The following is a 22,894-nucleotide window of genomic DNA, read 5'->3' as shown; positions in this document are numbered from 1 at the left end:
ATGGGTGATTAAGATTCAGGCACCAGTGAGATTAGAGGTTGTTATAGCCCTCTGTATTTTGTATGTTGCAGTTGCTGGGTCTCTTCTTTACAAATAGCAGGAGAAAAAGCCCACCACATGGAAATGTCCTCCAGGCAAATACCACATGATCCGCCTTCCAATGGAGATGGTAGGAGAAGACACGATGACCTTGAATAGCTCTGCTGTGTCTGGCTTCCTCCTGCAGGGTTTTTCTATCAGTGCTGAAGAGCAGATTTGGCTATTTGCTCTGCTGCTCCCTCTCCATCTGGTCATTCTGGTGGGAAACTTTTTCATTATCCTGGTAATCCTGTTGGATGCCACACTCCATAAGCCTGTGTATTTCTTCCTAGTGAGCTTGTCAGCCTTAGAGCTCGTTTCTTCCTCGGTAACTATTCCCAAGACACTAGTCAGCCTTTTATTGAGCAGCAAGTGTATTTCCCTCATGGCCTGTGCAGCACAAAGGTACCTTTTCCTTTCCCTGGGAAGCACAGAGTCTGCTTTATTGACGACCGTGGCTTATGACTGGTATGTAGCCATATGTCACCCCCTGTGATACCCCTCCCTAATGCACAAGAGGATGTGCATCCTGTTAGCAGTAACTTCCTGGACCATTGCCATTCCTGCTCAGATACTACAGACTGCATTGCTCTTCTGCCTACCTTTCTGCAGCTCCAACAAGATCAACCATTTCTCCTGTGACCCAGCAGCACTGCTGACATGGGCCTGCACTGATACATCTGTGAATGAAACTGTGATCTACATTATTGCTGCGTTCTTTGGACTGGTCCCCTTTAGTATGATCCTGGTTTCTTATTCCTCTAGTCTTATCACCATCCTCAAGATACCAACTGCCAAAGGTAGAAGAAAGGCCTTCTCTGCTTGTTCCTCCCACCTCACTGTGCTAGCATTATTTTATGTTTCTGCCTTCATCAACTATTTACAGCCCAAATCCAAAACACCTCCAGACACAGACAAACTTCTGTCCCTGTTCTATACTCTTTTCCCTGCAATGTTAAATCCTTTTCATCCAAGCTGCCCTGGAGAAAGTTTTGTGGTGCAAAACCATTCATGGGTAAATTTCTAAACTTCAAACCGTGACACTGCATTCATTTCATGTGACACGATCTGCCTAGAATCTGGGCAAGCAGGCTTGATTCAATCTGCTCCAATGTACTTGGGTGTTTAAGTTTGTTGACTGGACTCTTCTTTCCTCCCTCTGGAGAAAAACACAGTTCTTTCTTATGAACTACTGTAGTTGTCTGACTTAGGCTGAGAAAAGTCATGCTCCAAGACTGACCACACCATGTAGGATCCTGTCATAGCCATTGGAAAGAGACTGACACCTCCAGAGAACTCCTGCTGACCTCAGAGACATTTCTTCAGCTGAAGGGACATGCTCACTGGAGATGCCTATTCATCTCCATTTGGTTCTGCAGGAGCCCAAGCATCCAGACTTAGCAAACAGAGTTTTAAACATCACATGTAACTGGAAGTGACTCTTACCAACCATTCATAAAGTGCCTTATTAGCACTGTTAGCACTGCTGATGTTGTCTTTAACCATGCTGGTTTTGTTACTACAAGAGCTGCTGCTGCAGCTCACCTAAAACCAGACTGAAATAAATGGAATCAAACTGAAAAATGCAAATTTATTCATGCACTGTATTCATATCAGTAGCAAATACAACCCATATTGCCTTATTTAGATAAAGCAAAGAAGGTGGAGTAATCAAAGGCTTCAGGTAGGGTTCATGAGAGACCAAAAAATAAAAATACATGGCAGACCTAAGTCTAACATCATTTGTGAGCAGCAGAGTCTTTCCAGAAAAGTCTATACCAATGTAATTCAGCATGGACAGAGCTCATCTTGGTGCTCATAGAACATGAGGTTTTCCATTGCAATCCTTTTTCAAAGTACAGAACTTTCCTGATGAACTGAAGTTATACCAGTTGCAGTTATGTACCCTGTGCGTTGTGAAGATGTTCGTTCAGCCTTCTGTGTCTGTACATATCTTCCCTCGTGCTAATTAACTTGCCTTAAGGCCCTAATAACACTTCTTCAGAATATCACATGCAATTTCAGGGATCTGTATCCCAGCAGTCTCACTCTGTTGAGTACAGAGGGATTCTACATGCTTAAACTGCTCCTAGCAAATCCTTGCATGGGGTCCAAGTGTTGTCCCAAAGAAGGGTTCTTTCACCCGCTGTGCAATGAGCCAAAAAACACACAGAGTCAAGATATTTGTTTAACTCATTTCTGCGCAGGGATGGGTGCTAGCTGGTAATTCCACAAAGCTAGCACACCTAATTACTACACAGCTGACACTTTTATGCAGTTTAAGCAACAGTTATCAGTACAGTTTACAACTCCATTAAGTCATCCTTGTTCCCATTGGTTCTGTTAGGTCTCATCTTCATTTAAAGTCACAGTATTCTCTTTTTCTACTACGCATGCTCTATGGGGAAGGGGCTTTGATCAGCAGGGGCTTCCCTGCTTGTAGGTGGGTTTTTTATTATGCTAATTAGGGTAGTTCACCCGTAGTTCAAGTAGTTCTCCCCTGTTTATCAACTGTTTCTGTTCTCCTCAGGTTTATTTGGGTACTTCCTTATCTGGTTACCTTAGAGTGTTGTCTTGCTCCTTCCTTCAGGGCCTTGTTTTGTGAACTACCTGTGAAAGATGGAATAATGCCCTAATCTCCTTTTTTCCCATACCTCCAACAAAAGCACAGGAACATGCCAGTCTGACATGCAGGAAGTCAAGCAGAGCTTGGTAGGAAACCCACTGGAGTAAATCAAAAGCCCTGACTTAGGAGCTCAGCTGCAAGAAGAAAGCACCCAGAGGTGGAATGGGGGAAGAGGCTACCAGAAGGAAGGTAGAGGCATTGCCTGTGGGTGCAGAGATGAAGCTGGGAAAGCCAAAGTTCAGGTGAAGCTGGAATTGGAGCTCGCAAGTGTGGTGGTTGACAATCAGAAGGTCTTTTGTAAGAACATTAGCCGCACAGGTAAGGCAGCTAAAGAAAATGTGCTCTCACTGCTCAGTGGGGCAGGGGACATAGTGACAAAGAGGAGGAAAGGGCTGAGTTGCTCATTGTTTCTTCTACCTCGCATACTACTGGAAAGATGTGCCTCCAAGCCCCCCAAGGTCCCTGAGTGTCTTAGCAGCATCTTTGGTATTGACGCTTGACCCACGTGTGAAGAGGATGCAGTTGGGGAGCCCTTTTGCCAAGTGGGCCCACAGAAGCCCATGCACCCCGAGGTGCTGGGGGAGCTGGCTCATGTCATTGTGATGTTGCTCTTGACTGTCTTTGAAATGTCAGGGTGATCAGGGAGGTTGCTGAAATCTGGGAAAAGACAGAACTTGCACCCGTTTTCTAGAAGAGCAAGAAGGAAGGATCTGGGGAATGACAGGCTGGCCAGCTTCATCTCAGTCCCTGGGAAGCTGATGGAACAACCCCTCTGGAAACCATCTGCAAGCACATGAAGGGCAAGGTTTGGAAAAGCCATCATGGGCTGACGAAGGGAAAATGGAAATCTTGCCTGACCAACCTGATTGCCTTCTACCATAAGATGAATGGCTGTGTGCACAAGGGGAAAGCAGGGGTTTTGGTGTACCTTCACTTTAGCAAGGCCTTTGACACGGTTGCCCATAGTGTACCTATAGCTGAACTGGTGAGCTCCGCCCTGGATCAATGGACCACAAGGCAGGTGGAATATTGGGTGGTCCATCAGGCCAAAATTCTGTGATCAGTGGCACAAGGTCCAACCGCTGGCCAGTTACTGGTGGCATCCCTCAGTGATCAACACATGAAGCAACATTGTTCAACTTCTTCATTAATGGCCTGGTCCATGGGATGGAGTGCACTAAGCACAGCTGTGGACACTGTGTAATTGGGCTGAGCCCCCGAGCAGCCTCCTCTAGTTCCCTCTGCACTGAGCAGGGGTTTGGTCTAGATGCCGTCCAGAGGTCTTGTCCACCCTAAGTGCTGTGATTCAGTGAATCTTTCCCTGGAGAGCTCTGTAAAGACAGGATAGTGAGAGGCAGAAGAAAGGACAGAGAGGCAGAGGGGAAATATGTCAGTTTAAATATAGCAGTTCCTCAGAAGAAAGCTGCTCCATTCAGAGTGTTGGTAGGAAAGGTATTGTGATATACATATATAAAAATATATGCACTCACATAGCGAGAGTAATTACTATTGTGCATACCTATGGTGCTGTCAATAAAAAAAGAAAGAAACATATCATTAACGCTGTTAAAAAATGTTTGAAGTTCTGAAAATGAAGGATTTTTTTTCAGTTGTGGCATAGAGTTATTTTTTGAAGAACTTTAATTACGACGAGACTTTCACATTCAGGCTTTTATTCATTTGCCCACATGTAGAGCTATAGCTGCCTGAAATGCTCTGTGAAGCTGTATTCAAATGTGGTCCAGGAACTTTGGGAACTTCTCTGGAGCATTAGCTGGTCAAGACCTCTCAGTGAGACAACTTATTTTTCTTCCCTGAGTGGAAAGGGAAGTTCAGACAGCTGGGTTAGACAGCAACATCTGCACTGACAGTGTCTGGCATCAGCTGACATCAGTCTGATCCCTGCTATTGCCTAAAATGGAGTTGCACTTCATTGACAGTGCAGGGAATGACAAGGACGTGTGTGTAGCTGTTTAGGGACTCCTTTAAGATGTCACTGTAACACAGGTATGTTGAAACTGGTGCAAAAATGGCCATCCAAAAATATGGTATTTCATTGAAGCTGGTCACCTTGCTTTACTCTGTAAGTCAAGAGATCTCGACATGTCAGGGTGTGACTCACTCAGTGCAGACAGTGAGGAGTGGCATGGACAGCCCTGGGGGCACTGGGCTCTGTGTGAGATGCAGAAATATCTTTAATGGTGTAGGCCCAACTCTAAAAGAAATGTTTGGAAAATGTCAAGAAAAATGAAACAAGGAAGAATCTAAAGCAAAGAAATGTTTTATTACACTTTTCCCCTTTTAACACTCTTTGTGTCCTTATAGTCTTCCTGGATTTTTTTCTTTCCTTTTTTTTTTTTTATGCTGGTCTTCTGAGGAGATTTTGTGTGTGTATTTTTTTAAAGAAAGCAATTTTCAGATTTGGGATGGGATGCAGTTGGAGGGTCACAGATGTCTGGTGGTGCTGTAGGTGCCCTGGTCACCTCTGCCCAGCCTCCATCTGCAGCTCCGAAGGGCTCCAGTCTCCTGCTGGTCCCCTGGGAGAGCTGCCAGGCCCAGGCAGGGACCTCAGAGACACTGGGGCCTCTCCAAGTGCCACTGGATGCTTGTGGTTAGACACGTGAGCTCTGCCTGGAAAGGTGGAGAACAGTTTTCAACATTTAGAAAAATATGAGCACCTTTTCATCAGCTGAAATGCTTGACCAGTTTTAATAAAAATGTCCACTGCTCTGTCTGTTATGCTGTGGATTTAATCTCACTAATCTTTCACATATTTCCCCATGTCCTGATTAAAGGGATCATTTCTTAAGTCATCTTTGCATCAGACTTTCTGGGCGTATGCACTTTCCACATTTGTCCAGTCTTCCTCCTGCCCTTGCTCTTCATCCGTTCAGATACCTCTCATCTCTGCAGTTGCTGCTCTGAGCTTCCGGGAGTCAGAAGCTTCCCTTGTCTTTCAGGAGTCTGATTGTCTCTTTAGCCAGTGGCTTAACTGTGCTTCTGTCTAGCCTTTCCTACCTCTCTGCCTAAAACCTTTCTAGGCAGGCTATCCCTTGTGGAAAGTGGACCTCACTGCAGGCAGCTTGGACTTGAAATAGGGTTGAGGAGTGTATTTTGTTTTCTATTAAACTGTATCAGGTTTTATTTCTCTCTGATCACAATTAAGAACAACCCTTCTGTGTCTATTTGCAGCTAGTTCTCTAAGGAAAGCAGGTGGGAACTGGTGCACATGGGCTGTAAAATTCAGCTACAGACTTGAGTGGAAAAAACATTAGATTTTAACAAGAGTGATGTAGGTCCCCAGTGGCTGATGAGAGGAATGGCAGGGCTGGGGAGGTGAGGAGGAAGCTTGGCCATACATGTCTCATGTCCAAAATTCTCCTTTTCTTACGCATCAGGATTCATTAGGAGACCCTCTGGGTCAACCTCAGTTGGAGAACGTGGAAATCACTTATTCTTTAAGCTGAAAAATTAAGAAAAAAAATCTTTTCTTTTTTTTTTTTTTGGTGCTCATTGAAATCTTCCTCTTTTTAAATACACCTCTGAAACCTCTGCAATTAGCCACACAAGAATTAAAGAACTGAAGAAAATTGCGGGGAGTGACATGGGTTGTTAGGGCTTTGAGCATTTTAATGACCCCTCACGGGTGTAAGTGGTGCTGAGTCCATGAACCTCAGATGCTGAGAAGCGATTGAACAAACCTCTGCAGAAGTTAGAGTCAAAAGCAAATCCAAAGTTTCTTGGAGCGTTAATGGGTCCCACTGAGGGCCATTGCCAACAAAGGCTCCCCAGGGACTGCTCAGAGCAGAAAGCTGGAGGCCCTGATGGCAGGTAGGCAAAGGAAATGCACAGGTGGCTCCAATACCAAGTAAACCTTGATGTGTTTTATCGAGCAGAATGGCCAGGCACTGACACCCAACCCCTGGGTAGGGTGGTGCTTTCCCTTGTGCTCCGCTCAGGGCTCTTTGTGGGGGCCAGTATGAGCATCGGGGTGTGCAATGCCAAGTGCAGGACAACAATACAGCACCTCCTGGGCTCTCTGGGGGCAAGGAGGTTATGAGGACCTGGCGCTGTCAGGATAAGATGTCTCCTAGGCCTAAGCAGCAGAGACACCAGCCATAGCAAAGAGGACAAAGACCTCTTCTGTTGGAGGCTTTCAGCACTGGTAGTGCCCTCAGTTGTCTCCACCCCAAGCTGCCCTATGCTGTTCCACTCCTGTGCTTTTTTCCCTGCAACCTGTAGATACCTAACCTGCTTCCCCACCTTGCTCTCACCTGTGGATCTTCCCACCTTTACTGATGACTTTTTTCCCTCACTTGCTTTTCATTCAAACACAAAGCCACAGGCTCAACACAGACTCCCTCTGGGTGTCCTGTTGAACCACAGTGCGAGTAACATTTCATTTTCCAGAAGTTCAGTCTGAACCTCTCAAGCTGCATTGTTTTGTCTCTTTCCCCTTCTCTTGTTATTTCCTACTACCAAGAAAATCTCCATCACCTCTGAAACCACCCTTCAAGCAGTCACAGGCTACTGCTCTGCTGCCCTTAGCCTCCCTCCCCTTCACCAGGCTAAAGAGGCTCATGTCCCTCAGTCTCTCCATGAAGGCCTTGTGCTTCCGGTCCCTAAGCCCATCTTGGCAGACCTCTGGATCCTCTCCAGTTCCTCCCCATTCCTCCAGCACTGGGCGTACCACACTAGGACACACTCTTCCAGATGTGACCACACCAGTGCAGAGTCGAGGGAGATAATGATTGCCCTCATCTGTGTGGCCATGCTCTTCCTTAGGCATGTTAGAGTGCAACCATGCTCATGGCATGACTTTCTGCATGTGTTGCACTCATTTGGCATCATGTAGTAATGTACAGCTATGGTAGGCTGAGGATGGCCAATTCTGGACAAGTAGTCCTTCATAATTAAACTTTGAACTTAAAACCTTTCAGGCCCACAAGGCAACTTCACACCATTAGGAGATGATCGCTCTGGAGATACCATGTTTGATGCTAACTCACATGCAAAAACGCAGTGGTTATTGCCAGAGTTGACAGAATCGTCAAACCATTCAGGTTGGAAGGGACCTTGGAGGGTCTCTAGTCCAACCTCCCACTCACATCAGGATCAACACTGAACTCACACTGGCTTCCTCAGGGCTTTGTCCAACAGTGTCCTGAAAGCATCCAAGAACAGGGAGTCTGTAACTTCTCTGGACCTTTCTTCAAATGCTTCACTACTCTCATTGGTTTTTCTCCCTTATAGCCAATTTTAGCTGCATTTGTTTTAGCTTATAACTGTTCCTTCTCATTCTCCTGCCATAAATCTCTGTTAAAAGCCTGGTTCTTTATTGTTGGCAACCTGGAGTTGAGAAACTGCTATGAGTTCCTCCCAAAGACTTCCCTTCTCCATGCTGGACAAACCCCATTCCCTCAGCACCTCCTCACAGGGCAAATGTTCCAGCCCCCAACCACCTTGGGGCCCTGCCACTGAACTCACTCGGAGTGGTCAACAGTATTCTTCTACAGGGGGCCCCAACTGGATGCAGCATTTACTTGTGCTCTAACGAGGCTGGGTAGTGGAGGATAATCACTTCCCACGATCTCCTGGCTTTGCTACAGTTCAGGCAGCCCAGGATGTTGTGGCTTCCTTTGCTGCCAGGGCATGCTGTTGCCTGATGTTGAGCTCACTGCCCACAGAGACTCCCAGGTCCTCTTCTCCAGAGCTGTTCCCCAGCCAGGCGCTCCCCAGCCCAGATCACTGCAGAGTGTTGCTCTAGCCCAGGTGCAGGACCTGATGTTTGTCCTCATTGAATTTCATAAAGTTCCTGACAACCCATTCCTCCCACCTGCCGAGGTCCCTCTGAATGGCAGCCCGCAAGCATAGGGTTGTTCTGCCTGATTAGACGTCCCTTCAAATGAGATGAAAGTTGTGTCCTCCAGGTCACTGATGAATGTGTTAAGCAGGATAAGTGCCAAGTATAGACCCCTGCATACTCCACTTGTCACTGGCTTCCAGGTAGAGCACAACCTATTCACAAAAACCATCTGAGCCCCATCATCCAACCAGTGTTCTACCCATCTAGATGTCTACTCATTGAGACTGTAAGGTCCTTACTTGTACACAAGAATACTGGGGGAGATGGTGTCAAACACCTAGCTAGAATTGAGGTAAATAACATCCACTAATCTCCTCTCCTCCACAATTACACTTCTTTTATCATGGAAGGCAATCAGGTTGGTCAGGAAGGATTTACTTTCAGGAAATCCATGCTGACCAGTCTCTATCACCTTCTCCTTAACGTGTCCAGCAATGGGAACCGAGAGCATTTGCTCCAGGACACACTCTTCACCAAAGTGAGGCTGGACTGCCCATAGCTCCCCGGTTTGTCCTTGTGGTCTTTTTTGAGGATAGGCACAGCATATTCCTTTTTTGGCTCATTAGGATGTCCCCTCATCTCCACAACCTTTCAAAGATGCTAGAGAGCAGCCTTGCTATGACAGCAGCCAGCTCACTCAGAGTCCTTGGATGCCACCCATCCAGCCCCTTAGACTTGTATGGATTGAGTTCTTGCAAGTCATCCCTCACTCAAACCTCATCCACTCCCGGTCACCTTTTTCCTCCGGAGTCTTAGCTTTAGGCATAATGGTCCACGCGACCTTGTTGGTGAAGACTGAATCCAAGAAGGCACTGAGTTCCTCAGACCTATCTACATCTGCTCCTACTAGATTCCCTGCCCCATTCAGCAGTGAGCCCACATTTTTCTTTTCCTGCTTTTACTGCAGCTGAAGCATTAGAAGCACATCTTCATGCCCTTGACATCTCCAGCAAGTGTCAATCCTAGGGGAGCTTTGTCTTTCCTAACACCATCCCTACTTTGTTGGATGATATTTCTGAATTTCTCCTTTGCAGTCTCTCCCTCCTTCCCACTTCCATATTCTGCCTTACTGTACTGGAGCTCAGTCCTCAGTTCCCTCTTTAGCCAAGTTGGTCTTTCCCTGTTTAGCCAAGTCGGTCTTGTGAGATGTCTACTGATTTTACTGAGTACTGTAATGGACCATCCTTGTGCTTGGTGGATGCTGTCCTTAAAGACCTGCTGGCTTTCCTGAGCTACTCCTGAGCTTACCCTCGGGCACTTTCCCAGCAGCCACTCCAAAAGGGCATGGTTTCCCTGTAGGTCCCGTGGTCCATCTGCTAGAAACATGTGGCTGTACGGGATGCCCCAGGCCTCTGACATGACTCTGCTGGTCTATTATTATGCCACTGAAGCAAGGGTCTGCACTGAATTACATCAACGGTTTATACATCAAGGGATCTGCATGTTTCTCAGCTTCCTAGTGAGCGGAGTTCTAGCACTATTAGGCTTCTACTGTTCAGATGGCCAAGGAAATTCCCCACTTGGCCCCCACCTGATGCTCTAGAAGGATGTAGGTCTCACAATTGCTCCAGCAGAGCAAGCAGACACTGGCACATGCCTTGGACCACCTTTGTCTCTTCAACTGTCACCAGGTGGTTGTGGGTGGGCAACTGACTCACATGCCCTGTCTCCAGTTATTACAATGGGAGCTTAGACAAGGAGCTCACATGCAGGCATCTCTGTTGGGCTCACTTCATCTTTGGAAAGGAGAAATCCCACCCGTGTGTTTGTGGAGTTCACAGGAGGGATCTGAATCCCACTCCACCCCAGGGGCTGCTAAACCAGCATGAGATGCCTGGACTGACTCATTTGAATCAATACCTGAACCAAGGGAAAATGAACTCCCTTCTTGTCCCTGACTAGGTGTCCTGCCTAGTTAAAAGATGGGAGTAGCATCATTTAGAGTGGGACATTCCCAGCTCTCATAGATCACCCTCCTCTGATGAGACAAATTACAATGCTGGAATGGGTCTCTCTCCACTCTTTAGAGGGGGACCACAGATTATTATTTTGGTCTACTTCAGTGAACATTTCCCAGGAGGAGGGAGCACAAGGGACAGAGGAATTCATGCCTTCAGCTGGGCCTCTGCTTCTGAGCAGGGCTGGGCTCTTGGGACAGAGGGAGCTCCTGGCAACCAGGCAGCACTGCTGAAAGACAGCTCTGCCCAGGAGCAGCTCCTCTGCAAAGAGCAGCAGGGCTCCAGCTACTGCCTGCTCTTGCTGACAGAAGATGAGAGAAGACAGGGAGAAGTGAAAGGCAGTGTGGAGTGGGAGGACAGAGGAGAGCTCATTGTGGGGGAAATCTTCACAGCCCTTGACACGGTAAGTCTCTGGCTGAAGGGCAACACTACTGAGGTTCCTAGAGAGCTCTTCTAAACCCATCCTGTTACATTACTCTTTTTTAAAGGATTGCTCTCCTAGCTTCTCCAGTGTGGAGGAGGGAGAGATCATTCAGAGCAGGGATTGCCTGCCACACTGTCACAGGGACAGGGCATTTTGCTACCTTCTCACAAGGATGCCTGCAGGGGTGTGAAGCCAGGGTGTGCACACAGGTTTGCCCAGGGCTGTAATTCAGAGCAGTGTCCCTGCACCCCAAGGTGCTGAGTACCCAGGGCAGTGACTCTGCTGCCTGTGAGGATCAGCACTCAGCCTGCCTGGAGAACTTCACTCAGTGCTGCAGGGAGAAGCTCTGGATGGAAGGAGAGAGCCCTAGCAAGGCAGGTTCATTCTCCTATTGAGAGGGTGCTGCATGGGCCGGGGCTGTTCACAGGTCTAGCTCACCCGCAGGACATCTCTGGAGGGGGCTTTCTAAAAGGAAGATGACACTCATGTAGGCTGACCTGAAAGGGAAGGCACTCTCTTGAGTCTCTGCTTTTTTGTTGTATCTTTGGAAGGGCACAAACGGAAAAGGATATTTTGGATTTAGACAACTAAAGGAGAGTTCTGCAGTATTACTGTAAGGGATCAGTACTTTTGCAAGGATCCTCAGGAAGTTCTTTCAACCATCTTTTTGCCTGCAAGCAGCAGCAATATCACCTTTACAGTTCTCATCATTCTCATCCTACTGAGTCTCACCTGCTCGTTAGTCCTGTGAACACAGAGACACCCCTGAGCACTGCTCTTTTACTGGAAGGTCTCTGCAGGGCAGAGCCAAACACCTAGAGAGTGGGATGGGGTCTGTGAGCAGTGCCAAGGGAGAGATGCGGGGATGAAGAAAGCGCTCCTAGCGGGGACAGCTCCAGGCAGCTGAGAGATGGTCAGGGAACAATAGGAAAGTGCTCACAGAAATGCTGTGGTAGCCTGGATTCAGGTGACTTTCTCTTGGTCCTTCACTGTAGATGTCTTCCTCTGAGCAAGCCACCCTTTCCTCCTCTCCCACCAACAGAGCCCTCCCTCAGCTCTGAAGCTGATGGGGTCTAGGGCATCCACTTTCTGTGCAGTCAGATTTCCAGAAAAGGAGAGCTGCCTCTCCTGCCACATGCCCATTTCCCATTACAAGGCAAAGGAGAGGAGAAGGACTGCCCTGGGAGGACATGCTGTTTGGGAGGTGGCACGCAACCTCAGTAAGGTCCCCATCTGTCTCTCTCTCCTCCCTTGGCAGCAGGGTCATGTCTTTTCTCCTTGTTTCCCGGCCTCTCCTTTCTGCTCTTGTACTTGCTGTCAGGCTCTGTGGTGTGGGGATTCAGCTACAACTTCAGACACCCACCCTGAGGTCCTGCCATGGAAGTGTCTGCATAGGCGTGAGGTGCCCAAGCCCTGTTAGTCCAGTGTCTTTTTTAGAATAGCGTGTGTTTGCAGTCATCCTCTAGGTCACACAAGGGTGTGAACAGGGCAGCTGGCCACAAGACTGATGGACCCAACAGCTCTCCTGACTCTGCACTAAGCCACAGAGAGCCCATTTGCCTCTCTGGTCTTTTTAATGCTCATACTTCCACCAATCACAATGTCTGCCTGTAAAAGAACTATCACCAGATGTGACGGTGGAACCTAAAACTTTCCAGATAAAACAATTATAAACAAATGCTAAATGTCTCTGCTGTAGCCTACACTTTTTAGAATTGTGCGTGAGGATTATTTCCATTAAAGGTGGACATCCATTGTGAACATCAGCAATGTCACAAACCAGTTCCATGTTCCTAGTGGTGTAGAGCAGGACAGGACTCTGCTCCTCACAGCACACTCAACTAGAACTGAAGCTGGGTAGCTGAACAAAGGTCCTTCTGAGAAGGAGAAAGGAAATGTGTCTGTATTTGGGGAGGGGGGATTTCTGTGAAAATTTGAACGTTTTTCTTAGAGAAAACTGCTCTACCTTGTCACTGTCTTTTTCTCCTCAGACAGTTGCCCTGTGCCAAAAAGGTCCAAATGTCCAACAGCAGCTCCTTCAACGAGTTCCTCCTCCTGCCATTTGCAGACATGCGGGAGATGCAGCTCTTGCACTTCTCACTCTTCCTGGGCATCTACTTGGCTGCACTCCTGGGCAACGGCCTCATCATCACAGCCGTAGCTTGTGACCACCGCCTCCACACCCCCATGTACTTCTTCCTCCTCAACCTCTCCCTCCTCGACCTGGGCTCCATCTCCACCACTGTCCCCAAATCCATGGCCAATTCCCTGAGGGACACCAGGGCCATTTCCTACTCAGGATGTGCTGCCCAGGTCTTTCTGTTTCTCTTTCTGGTAGCAGCAGAGTATTCCCTTCTCACTGTCATGGCCTATGACCGCTACGTTGCCATCTGCAGACCCCTGCACTACGGGACCCTCCTGGGCAGCAGAGCTTGTGTCAAGATGGCAGCAGCTGCCTGGGGTACTGGTTTTCTCTATGCTCTCCTGCACACTGCAAACACATTTTCCATACCACTCTGCCAAGGCAATGTCGTGGAGCAGTTCTTCTGTGAAATTGCCCAGCTCCTCAAGCTCTCCTGCTCAGACTCCTACCTCAGGGAAGCTGGGGTTATTGTGGCTAGTCTTTGTTTAGTCTTTGGGTGTTTTGTTTTCATTGTGCTGTCTTATGTGCAGATCTTCACAGTTGTGCTGAGGATCCCCTCTGAGCAGGGACGACACAAAGCCTTTTCCATGTGCCTCCCTCACCTGGCCGTAGTCTCCCTGTTTGTCAGTACAGGCATGTTTGCCTACCTGAAGCCCCCCTCCATCTCCTCCCCAGCTCTGGATCTGGTGGTGGCAGTTCTGTATGCGGTGGTGCCTCCAGCAGTGAACCCCCTCATCTACAGCTTGAGGAATAAGGAGCTCAAAGATGCTCTGAGGAAACTATTCAATAACACAGTATTTCAGCATCTTTCTCAATGACTCCCAGAGTATCTCAGGAAAAGCCAAGCCTATCTTTTTTTCATATGTTTCTTCTTTTTTTGTTATACCTATGATAATTTCAATCCCACATGAATAATAATTATTCATCCTACTTCTTCTTAAGCATCTACCTATGTTTTCTCCCCCAAGTATCTCATGTACATAGGAAAGATGGCTTACTGCATAATCAAACAAAATAAAGGAATCAGCAGAAAATCACTGGTCTCAGCTTACACCCCTGCTGGCTTCTCTGGAGCTCAGGGAGCAGCCCCAGCATGCAGAAGAGGTTCAGGGGTGAAGAGTCCAGGCAGGGCATGGAGGAGCAGCCCCTGAGGCCCTCAGGGCTGTCCCGCACTGCCTTGGCAGGCAGTTCCCCTCTGCAGCCATCAAGTCAGGGCTGCTGCTTTCCTGGAACCACATCCGTTGACAGCAGCAGAACTTGGTTCAGAATGGCAGGAACTTGGCAGGAATTCATTTGTGCACTGTCCTGTTGTGCCCTGGTACTTGTGTCAGCCCTAAGGTCTCTTGTAGCTTGGTGACAGTAGTGCTTTGTCTACAGTCGTATTCCTACGACTACAGGCAGGAAGATGCAATGTGAACTACTGCATCAGAGCTGACCTCCCTACGAGCACCACTGTAAAGAAAGGGGCTCTCCTCAGTGCCATGCCAAGAGGCTGGATTCCTCTTCCAAAGCTGGTGTCAAGAATACACCCAATAAATTGACCCCTAAAAGGGACTCTTCCTCTTCTGGGATTCTCACAGGTTTGAGCGGAAGAACTCAGAGTCCCAGTGTGATCTGTTAGGGACCAGGAACTGGATGGAGAGCTTGCTTCGTGGTGGCAAGTGCCCGAGCAGAAAGCAACTGGTCTCTGGCTTATCCACTTGGGACTGCCCTCAGATGCAACAGGACTGAAATCAGATGCCCGTCCTAGAGTGGAAACTGTTGCTGCCATGAGGGCAGAGGGGATCTCCCAGGATAGCTTGTGAACCTGGGTGGGCAGTGAATGGGGCCTCACAAGAGGAGAGACAGCCCAAACTGGAGTTCTCCAAAGGCCACAAGCACATCAGGCAGGATAGGCTGGAAAGGGGATCAGGAACAGGGATCACTGTCTGGCTATATCTGCTTCCAGGACTGACCAGCACAGCCAGTGCAGAGTCACCCTGCAGCCCTGAAGCCCACTTGCTCTGTAGAGCAGCACCGCCAGCCCAGGACCCTGTGGGGAGCACAGGGGAGGAGCGCGGGAATGGCCAGCCAGGCCAGTATGGGCACACTCACCTGGGGAAAGGCTCTCTGTGCAGCAGGGACATCCAGGGGAAGGGTAGGGATGTGTGTGTGGGCAGGGAAGGAATAAAAAGAGAAACCCTTTCCTGTGTGCACCAGGTTGGGGCAGGCATCTCTATCACTGGGGCATCAGGATTTGCTTGAGGAGCCCCAGGGCAAGGATGCTGGTGCTGCCCTGGGGAGGGATTGGGGCTGCAGTGTGAGTGCCCAGGGCTCTGCAGCACCCTGCAGTGGGCAATGCTGTGGGGCCACCCCTAGACTGAGCTGTTCTGCTGGGCTGGGCTGGGCAGAGGGCAGGAGAGGTGGGGAGAGCCAGGGAGAGGCTGGGCTGGGTTGGAAAGGGCCCAGGAGAGGAAAAATGCCATCAGGTGGCTACTGTGTGCGAACAGACAGTGTGGGAGCACGCACCAGTGTGCTTGCTGGGCAAATGCAGGTCTCCTGGGAAAGACACCAGGACATGGAAGGTGCAGAAGAGAAGAGCCCAGGTTGCTCCCAGTGTTGCATGGACACACGGGGGAAGCTGCCCCAGGGCCATCATCCCAGACCAGCCCCTCACATCACCTCTTTCCAGAGCTGGCTGCTCCCCCCAGCTGTGGGGTGGTGCATGGCCAGCTCTGTCCTCCTGCAGGTCTTCATATCCCGATGGAGGGGAAACAGGCAGCCTTGCATGGCCTCTCTTCTGCACCAGACCCTGGCAGATCCCAGAGCACACCCGTCTGCTATCACCCACATGGGGCGCAGCCTGGGCTGGGCAGGGGCTGGATCCTCTCCTAGATCCCCCAGACTCTCCTAGGAAGCTTGGGGAACTGGGAGGCCTCAGGCAGAGCTTACCCAGGAGAGCTGAGGCAAAAAGTCATTTACTACCCCAAATCGTTTCCCTATCTGAAGTCACTGGGTCCCCTGCCCCACTGAGCAGCAGGCTCACATTTTCCTTAGCTGTTTTCCTTTCACTTTGACAGGAGGCCTTCTTGTTGCCCTCCCCTTCCCTTGCTGGTTCCAGCTCCAGCTGAGCTCTGGCTTTCCTCATTCAATCTCTGCATGGACGGAGAAGGTCTTCATGCTCTCCCCAGGCAGCTGGTGCCCTTTCCACCCTCTGTGCACGTTCACCCCGGCATCCTGAGCACTGGTGCTGCTGCCAGGCCAGAGGTGGAGGATGACCCAGAGCGGCTCCTCAAGGAGCTCCCAAGGGAAAAGTTGTCCCACACTCAGGCCACACCTGAATGGCTCCAGTGCAGCCCTTGAGGGAGCTGGAGCTGCCTCGGGCCCCGGGGAAGTCTGGCAGCAGGAGGGTTGGACATGGGCACAGCAGCAGTGGTGCCAGGAGCAGGGGTTGAAGGAGGGAAACTGAGGTGAAGACCCCTGCCCTTGGCTGCACGACCAGGGCACTGGACGGCTGATGCCTCTGTGGCCGGCCAGGCTCCAGGTTCAAGGTGGATGCCAGCTCAAGGGTAGGAGCACCAGGATTTTCATGGCCTTCCAGTGCAGCCGTGACTGTGGTGAAGGCAAGTGGGCAGACCCATGAACATGCAACTGCAAAGGCCAGTGCTGGAAAAGGCAGTGTGGGGCTGGAGAAGACCCTCCCTCTGCTCCCCAAGGGGAAGAGAGTCCCCAGGTGATGCTGGACTGTGCTTTGGTCGAGGGGAGGGGAGCAGGGGGCAGGGTGGAAGAGGCAGACGGAGCCTCTCGGGGTGCATGAGGGAGGTTTCCCAAAGCCCAGGGCTGAGCCAGGCACCTCTGGATCTTCCCCAACTCTCTCCCAGCTGGGCTCGCTCTGCCCTGCCCTAGGAGCTCTCGTCCCCATGCCAGCCGTGCCGGAGCAGAGGCCGAGGAGCTGGAGGTGCCTCCAGCCAAGCTATGCCAGCCCCGGGGAAATGGTCCTGAGCACGGGGCAGGCCGAGCCCCTCCTTGTGTGTCCCGTCCTGCTGGGAGGGCACCATGGGGATGGGGAACAACCTGTGTCTGCCCTGGGGGCAGTGTGGGACATTTGGGGAGGGAGGTGAAGGAAACAGCCACCCTCCTGAAACAGCAGCTTTTCTGGTGGCTCAGGTTCTCTTCCAGCAGGATGGACATCTGTCATCAGCACTGTCACCTGTGGGAAAGCCCTGGGCAGGCATTTCGGAGACCATTCCCCATCTTCGCTGGCACTGGTCACTGAGAAACGAGCCCTGGATGCAGCCTGCAGTCCCCAACAGATCACACTGGGACTCTGAGCTCATCCCCCGGAGCCCACAGGGCTCGCAGGGCTCACAGGCAGAGCAGCAGGCCCTTTTGTGGGGCAATCCCTTGCGGGTATTTTTTGACCACAGCTTCTGAAGAAAGGCCAGACTGGAGGCATGTCACAGAGCAGATCTACTTTTATTCTAGGAATGTTCTTCTGGAGGCCAGGTCTGGCACAAGGGTGCCCAACACCTGGTCCTGCCTGTGCTCACAGGACACATGCACATGGAAACACAACCCTGCCACCACCAGGTTATGAGAACTACTGGGCCATATACCCAGCACGGAGCACAGAAGGACACCATGGAAATGAAGAGAACAGCTCTAAAAAGAGAAATTCCTGTTGCTGTGGGTGGATGTGTCTCCAGGAAAGTGGAGCCACCACGTGAAGGCTGCAGCCAGGAAATGCCTGCTGTGGCAATGGGGGGATGGCCCTGTCAAGCACAGGGTCTGTCCCTGCAAGCATCTGCCTGATTCCCCTCCCCTCCACTCCTCCTCCCCTTTTGTAGTTTTGGAGCTGAGTGCTGGAGAGGGAAGGGATCAGCCCACAGTGACAGATGGCTGCCACCCTCGCAGGAGAGCGGTGTGACACCATACCCTGACAGTGGCCAGGGGTGTTGAGCTCTCCTAATGGACATGAGACAATCTTTACTCATCTGAGCCTGACTCTGTCCCCCTGAACTCCCTTTGTGTCAGTGCAAAAGAGACACTGCAAAGGGAAACTCCTCATTGCACTGAGGGCATCTGAGGGAGCTCAGATTAGCGGTCTCTGAGGCTCCCCCATATCTGCTGATGAAGGGGGAAGTCTGGCTTCCTGCTTCAACATGGTCTCTGGGTCACATTCAAATGAGAGATTCCTGAGGACAAGTGGCACGAACCATTTTCTTTTGTTGTTAAACAAGAATGTAATAGAGAAAAGCAAGGAAGAAAGATATGAAGAACACATAGCTTTGATGCCAAATGCGCTGTGAATGATGAGTGGATGCACATGAGACAGTTACTGGTGCTGATATTGTACCCATTGAACCAGTTTCCTCAGGGAATCCTTGAGCTCCTTGTTCCTCAAGCTGTAGATGAGTGGGTTCACTCCTGGAGGCACCACCGCATACAGAACTGCTACCACCAGATCCAGAGCTGGGGAGGAGAGGGAGGGGGGCTTCAAGTAGGCAAACGTGAGAGTGCTGAAAAATAGGGAGACCACGGCCAGGTGAGGGAGGCACATGGAAAAGGCTTTGTGTCGGCCCTGCTCAGAGGGGATCCTCAGCACAACTGTGAAGATCTGCACATAAGACAGCACAATGAAAACAAAACACCCAAAGACTAAACAAAGACTAGCCACAATAACCCCAGCTTCCCTGAGGTAGGAGTCTGAGCAGGAGAGCTTGAGGAGCTGGGCAATTTCACAGAAGAACTGCTCCACGACATTGCCTTCACAGAGTGGTATGGAAAATGTGTTTGCAGTGTGCAGGAGAGCATAGAGAAAACCAGTGCCCCAGGCAGCTGCTGCCATCTTGACACAAGCTCTGCTGCCCAGGAGGGTCCCGTAGTGCAGGGGTCTGCAGATGGCAACAAAGCGGTCATAGGCCATGACTGTGAGAAGAGAAAACTCTGCTGAAAAAAAGAAGAGAGCCATGAAGACCTGGGCAGCACATCCTGAGTAGGAAATGGCCCTGGTGTCCCACAGGGAATTGGTCATGGATTTGGGGACAGTGGTGGAGATAGAGCCCAGGTCGAGGAGGGAGAGGTTGAGGAGGAAGAAGTACATGGGGGTGTGGAGGCAGTGGTCACAGGCTACGGCTGTGATGATGAGGCTGTTTCCCAGGAGGGCAGCCAGGTAGATGCCCAGGAAGAGCGAGAAGTGCAAGAGCTGCAGCTCCCGCTTGTCCATGAATGCCAGCAGGAGGAACTCATTCAGGGAGCTGCTGTTGGACATTATGTTCTCTCCAAGCATGGGGGACTGTCCAAAGAAGAAAAGACATTGAGATGTTAGGAGAGATTTTGCAAGCAAAAAAAAAACCCACCATAATATTCCACTTCTCATAGACACACACCCCCACCTCGCCATTGCCTCTCTCTTTCCTCAGTTGGCTTTTGTGCAGCTCCCTTGCTTGAGCTCCACTGTGCACTGGCAGAGCCTGCTGTGAGGAGCTGGGGCCTCTGCCCATGGGCTCCAGAGGAGTCAGTCCTACTGTACAGTGGTGGGCATGAAGGAATGGGGATGACTAGCTCTCACATGCAGAATTTCTGTCAGGTGAACTCCACTCGTCATGTGGAAGGGCTTTTCAGCATCTTCATCACCAGTTCTAAAGAATGAGAGATGAGGAACAGAGGTTTAAGGACTTTATTTATTTATTTTCTTGTAGATGTCCTTGCCACTCCTGGGGAGTGTTCCTCAAAGGCATAAGTTTTTGCCATTTCTACTGAGAGTCCTGAGAGGAAAGGATTCACTGCCACTTGGTGCAGAGTGAGGACAGCTACTCTGTCTATTACTCTTGCTCACAGATGTCCTGTGCTTACACTTCTTTGAGCTGGAGGATGGTCACACTCATATGTTGCCCTAAAAAGAAACCAGCTACTGCTGAGAGCACAGAAGTCCAGTTTCAAAGTGCACATCTCCAAATTTCTCTCCCTTACTCAGGGCACTTGAGCGAGGTCTCCACACTCCCCTTCTAGCCAAGCACACACTGGGCTCTCTTCAGCTGCCCATTTACAACCTCCCACCCCCATTCCCACACTCTTCACATCTCTTGTCTCTCAGATCTCACAGAGATGCTATGAGACATCTGTGCCTTTTCTGGAGGGCAGCTCAAAGCCTGGCAGGAAGCAACAGGGAAACAGTCAAAGGACTGTTAGGACTGAAGATGGGCTCTCCTTAAGGGAAAGTCAGTTCATTTTCTGACTCCACAGACTGCATTTCCTGGAGCACTCCACAGACTGCATTTCCTGGAGCAGCACAGGCCAGAAGGGGGCTGGGGCAACCCTCCTCCCATGCAGACCCCTTCTGTTGTACATCTTGCAGTGTCGGTGTCTGAACTGCAGCTGGATCGCCCTAACCCCAGGCAGCCCATGAGAAGCATAGGAGCCCCATGGACAGGAGGGGAAATGAGGAGCAACACCATGATCCTTCTGCCAAGGGAGATCTTTCTGCCAAGGGAGGAAAGCACAGAGACACAGATGGGCACTCAGGAAAGCCTTCATCTGACCCCGGTGGGCATGCCACCTCACAGAAGGTGACATTGCAGGGCAATTCCACTTAGCCCTTTTGTCGGGCAGCACAAAATGGGCCCGGGGCAGGAGAGATGCCCCTCTCCTCTGCTGGGGGTCCGGCTGCAGAGCAGGTGGCTCATGCCCTGGGGTCCATGACTGTCAGGGCAGAGGCTCTGCTGAGGGGGAGAGGAGACACGGGGGCTTGCTCAGAGGAAGGTGTCTGTGTCAGAGGGACTGACCATGACTTGCCCAAATCCATCCTCCCATGATGAGTCTGTCGGCAATTCTCTCTCCTTCCCTGCCCATCTCTGCTGCCCGGTGCTGTCCCTGCTGAGAGCTGTTTCAAAGTCCCAATATCTTTCCCTGGTCAGTGCTCACAGATCCCATCCCACCCTGTGTGTTCTCAGCTCTTCCCTACAGAAACCTCCCGGGTCAGGGCACTGACCAGGGGCACCTCCGTGTTTGCAGGTCCTAAGGAGCAGGTGACACAAACCCTGACGAGGCCAGAGAAAGTGATGTTGGTGCTGTCTGTAGGTTGAGGTGGGCATGAAGCAGCTTGCTGATGTTTCTCACAGACCTAGTGATTTCTCAGAGTGAAGGTTTGGGAGTTCCTTGCCAAACCAGAAAACTCTTTCCTTTTTTCTCCCTGACAACATTAGAAAACTGAAAGTGCAGACACCAGAAGGAAAGCTCCTTCCCTTTCAAATAGCCTTTTAAAAAAAAAACTTTCCTCTGAAAAGATTCCTCAGAAATGTGCTGTGTATAAGCTGGAGGTGTGAGCAGCTCCAATCCATGCAGCACCCTCTCAATGGAGAATGAACCTGCCCTGCAGGGGGTCGATTCTCCCACCCAGAGCTTCTCCCCGCAGTGCTTTGGTGAGTTCTCCAGGCAGGCTGAGTGCTGACCCTCACAGGCAGCAGAGTCACTGCCCCGGGCACACAGCACCCTGGGGTGCAGGGACACTGCTCTGAATCACAGCCCTGGGCAGACCTCTGTGCACACCCTGGCTTCACCCCACTGCAGCATTGCTGGGAGAGGGTAGCAGCACATCCTATCCTTCAGACAGCGTGGCTGGGAATCCCTGCTCTGAAGCACCTTCACCTCCTCTGCCCTGGAGAAGACAGGAGAGACATCCTAAAAAGCCTATTCATCATGGGAAGGGCTGCATTTAGAAGACCCCTCCAGGAACCTCAGTAGCATCGCTCCACAGCCAGAGACTTACCGTGTCAAGGGCTGTGAAGACTTCTCCCACAATGAGCTCTCCTCTGTCCTCCCACTCCACACTGCCTTTCACTTCTCTCTGTCTTCTCTCATCTTGTGTCAGCAAGAGCAGGCAGTAGCTGGAGCCCTGCTGCTCTTTGAAGAGGAGCTGGTCCTGCACAGAGCTGTATCTTAGCAACGCTGTCAGGTGGCCATGAGCTTCCTCTGTCCCAGGTGCCTGGCTCCCCTTGGGAACAGTGGCCCAGCTGAAAGTGTGACTTTATTTGTCCTTTGTACTCCCTCCTCCTGGGAAATTTTCGCCGAGGCAGACTAAAATAATCATCTATGGTCTCTTTCTAAACAATGGAGACAGACAGATTCCAGCATTGCAATTTGCTTCATCAGAGGATGGTGATCTAAGAGAGGTGGAAATGCCCCACTCTGGAAGCTTCTATTCCCATGTCTTAACTAGGCAAGACACCTTGATGAGGACAAGAAGGGAGTTTATTTTCCCATGGTTCAGGTATTGATTCAGATGAGTCAGTATGGAGATCTTATGCCACCCTTATGCCAGGTGGAGTGGGATTCAGATCCCTCCCATGAACTCCACAAACACACAGGAGGTGGGACTCCTCTTGCCAAAGCTGAAGTGTGCACAACAGAGATACCTGCATGCAAGCTGCTTGCCTAAATTCCCACTGGAATCCCTGGAGATGGAGGCTGGGAGTCAGTTGCTCACACACAAACCCCTGGTGACATTGGAAGACACAGGGGTGGGCCAAGGCATGTGCCAGTGTCTGCTTGTTCGCATGGAACAATAGTGAGACCCATATCCTTCTAGAGCATCAGGTGGAGGCCAGATGGGGAATTTCCTTGGCCATCTGAAATGGCCCAAGAGGTTTACTACGACTACAGCTCCACTCACTTTGAAGGTGAGACAAAAGCAGATCCCTACATTCCAAACAGCTGATGCAATTTGGTGCAGACACTGATTTAATGACATAAAAATAGGCTATAGGCAGGCCCATGTCAGATGCGTGAGGTGTCCAGCTAAACCACACATTTCTAGCAAATA

General features: G+C 50.4%; 3 protein-coding genes and 1 long non-coding RNA gene across 4 annotated transcripts in view; 2 read left to right on the top strand and 2 right to left on the bottom strand.

The window, feature by feature from the left end:
- LOC138063481 (uncharacterized) overlaps positions 1-22,894 on the bottom strand; it is a 180,832-nt gene that overhangs the window by 145,049 nt on the left and 12,889 nt on the right. The window lies entirely within an intron of this gene.
- On the top strand, positions 146-1,105 carry LOC138063506 (olfactory receptor 10C1-like). Its single transcript, XM_068923121.1, is given in 1 exon segment — positions 146-1,105. A coding segment is annotated over 1 exon segment (960 nt).
- Positions 12,890-13,913, top strand: LOC138063505 (olfactory receptor 14C36-like). The gene has a single exon (XM_068923119.1). It carries the CDS (start codon positions 12,972-12,974, stop codon positions 13,911-13,913), a length of 942 nt encoding a protein of 313 aa, XP_068779220.1. The 5' UTR covers positions 12,890-12,971.
- On the bottom strand, positions 18,410-19,345 carry LOC138063504 (olfactory receptor 14C36-like). Its single transcript, XM_068923118.1, has one exon. The coding sequence runs from the start codon at positions 19,343-19,345 to the stop codon at positions 18,410-18,412; it is 936 nt and encodes a 311-aa protein (XP_068779219.1).

The sequence above is a fragment of the Struthio camelus genome, chromosome 32 (assembly GCF_040807025.1).
Source record: "Struthio camelus isolate bStrCam1 chromosome 32, bStrCam1.hap1, whole genome shotgun sequence".
NCBI lineage: Eukaryota > Metazoa > Chordata > Aves > Struthioniformes > Struthionidae > Struthio > Struthio camelus.
Note: the sequence above shows the minus strand (reverse complement) of the source record. Positions and strands in the feature narration are given on the sequence as shown.

What these genes read in the sequence shown, in the direction of transcription:
- LOC138063504 (XM_068923118.1), bottom strand. Translation starts at nt 19,345, where the DNA reads ATGTCCAACAGCAGCTCCCTGAATGAGTTCCTCCTGCTGGCATTCATG.
- LOC138063505 (XM_068923119.1), top strand. Translation starts at nt 12,972, where the DNA reads ATGTCCAACAGCAGCTCCTTCAACGAGTTCCTCCTCCTGCCATTTGCA.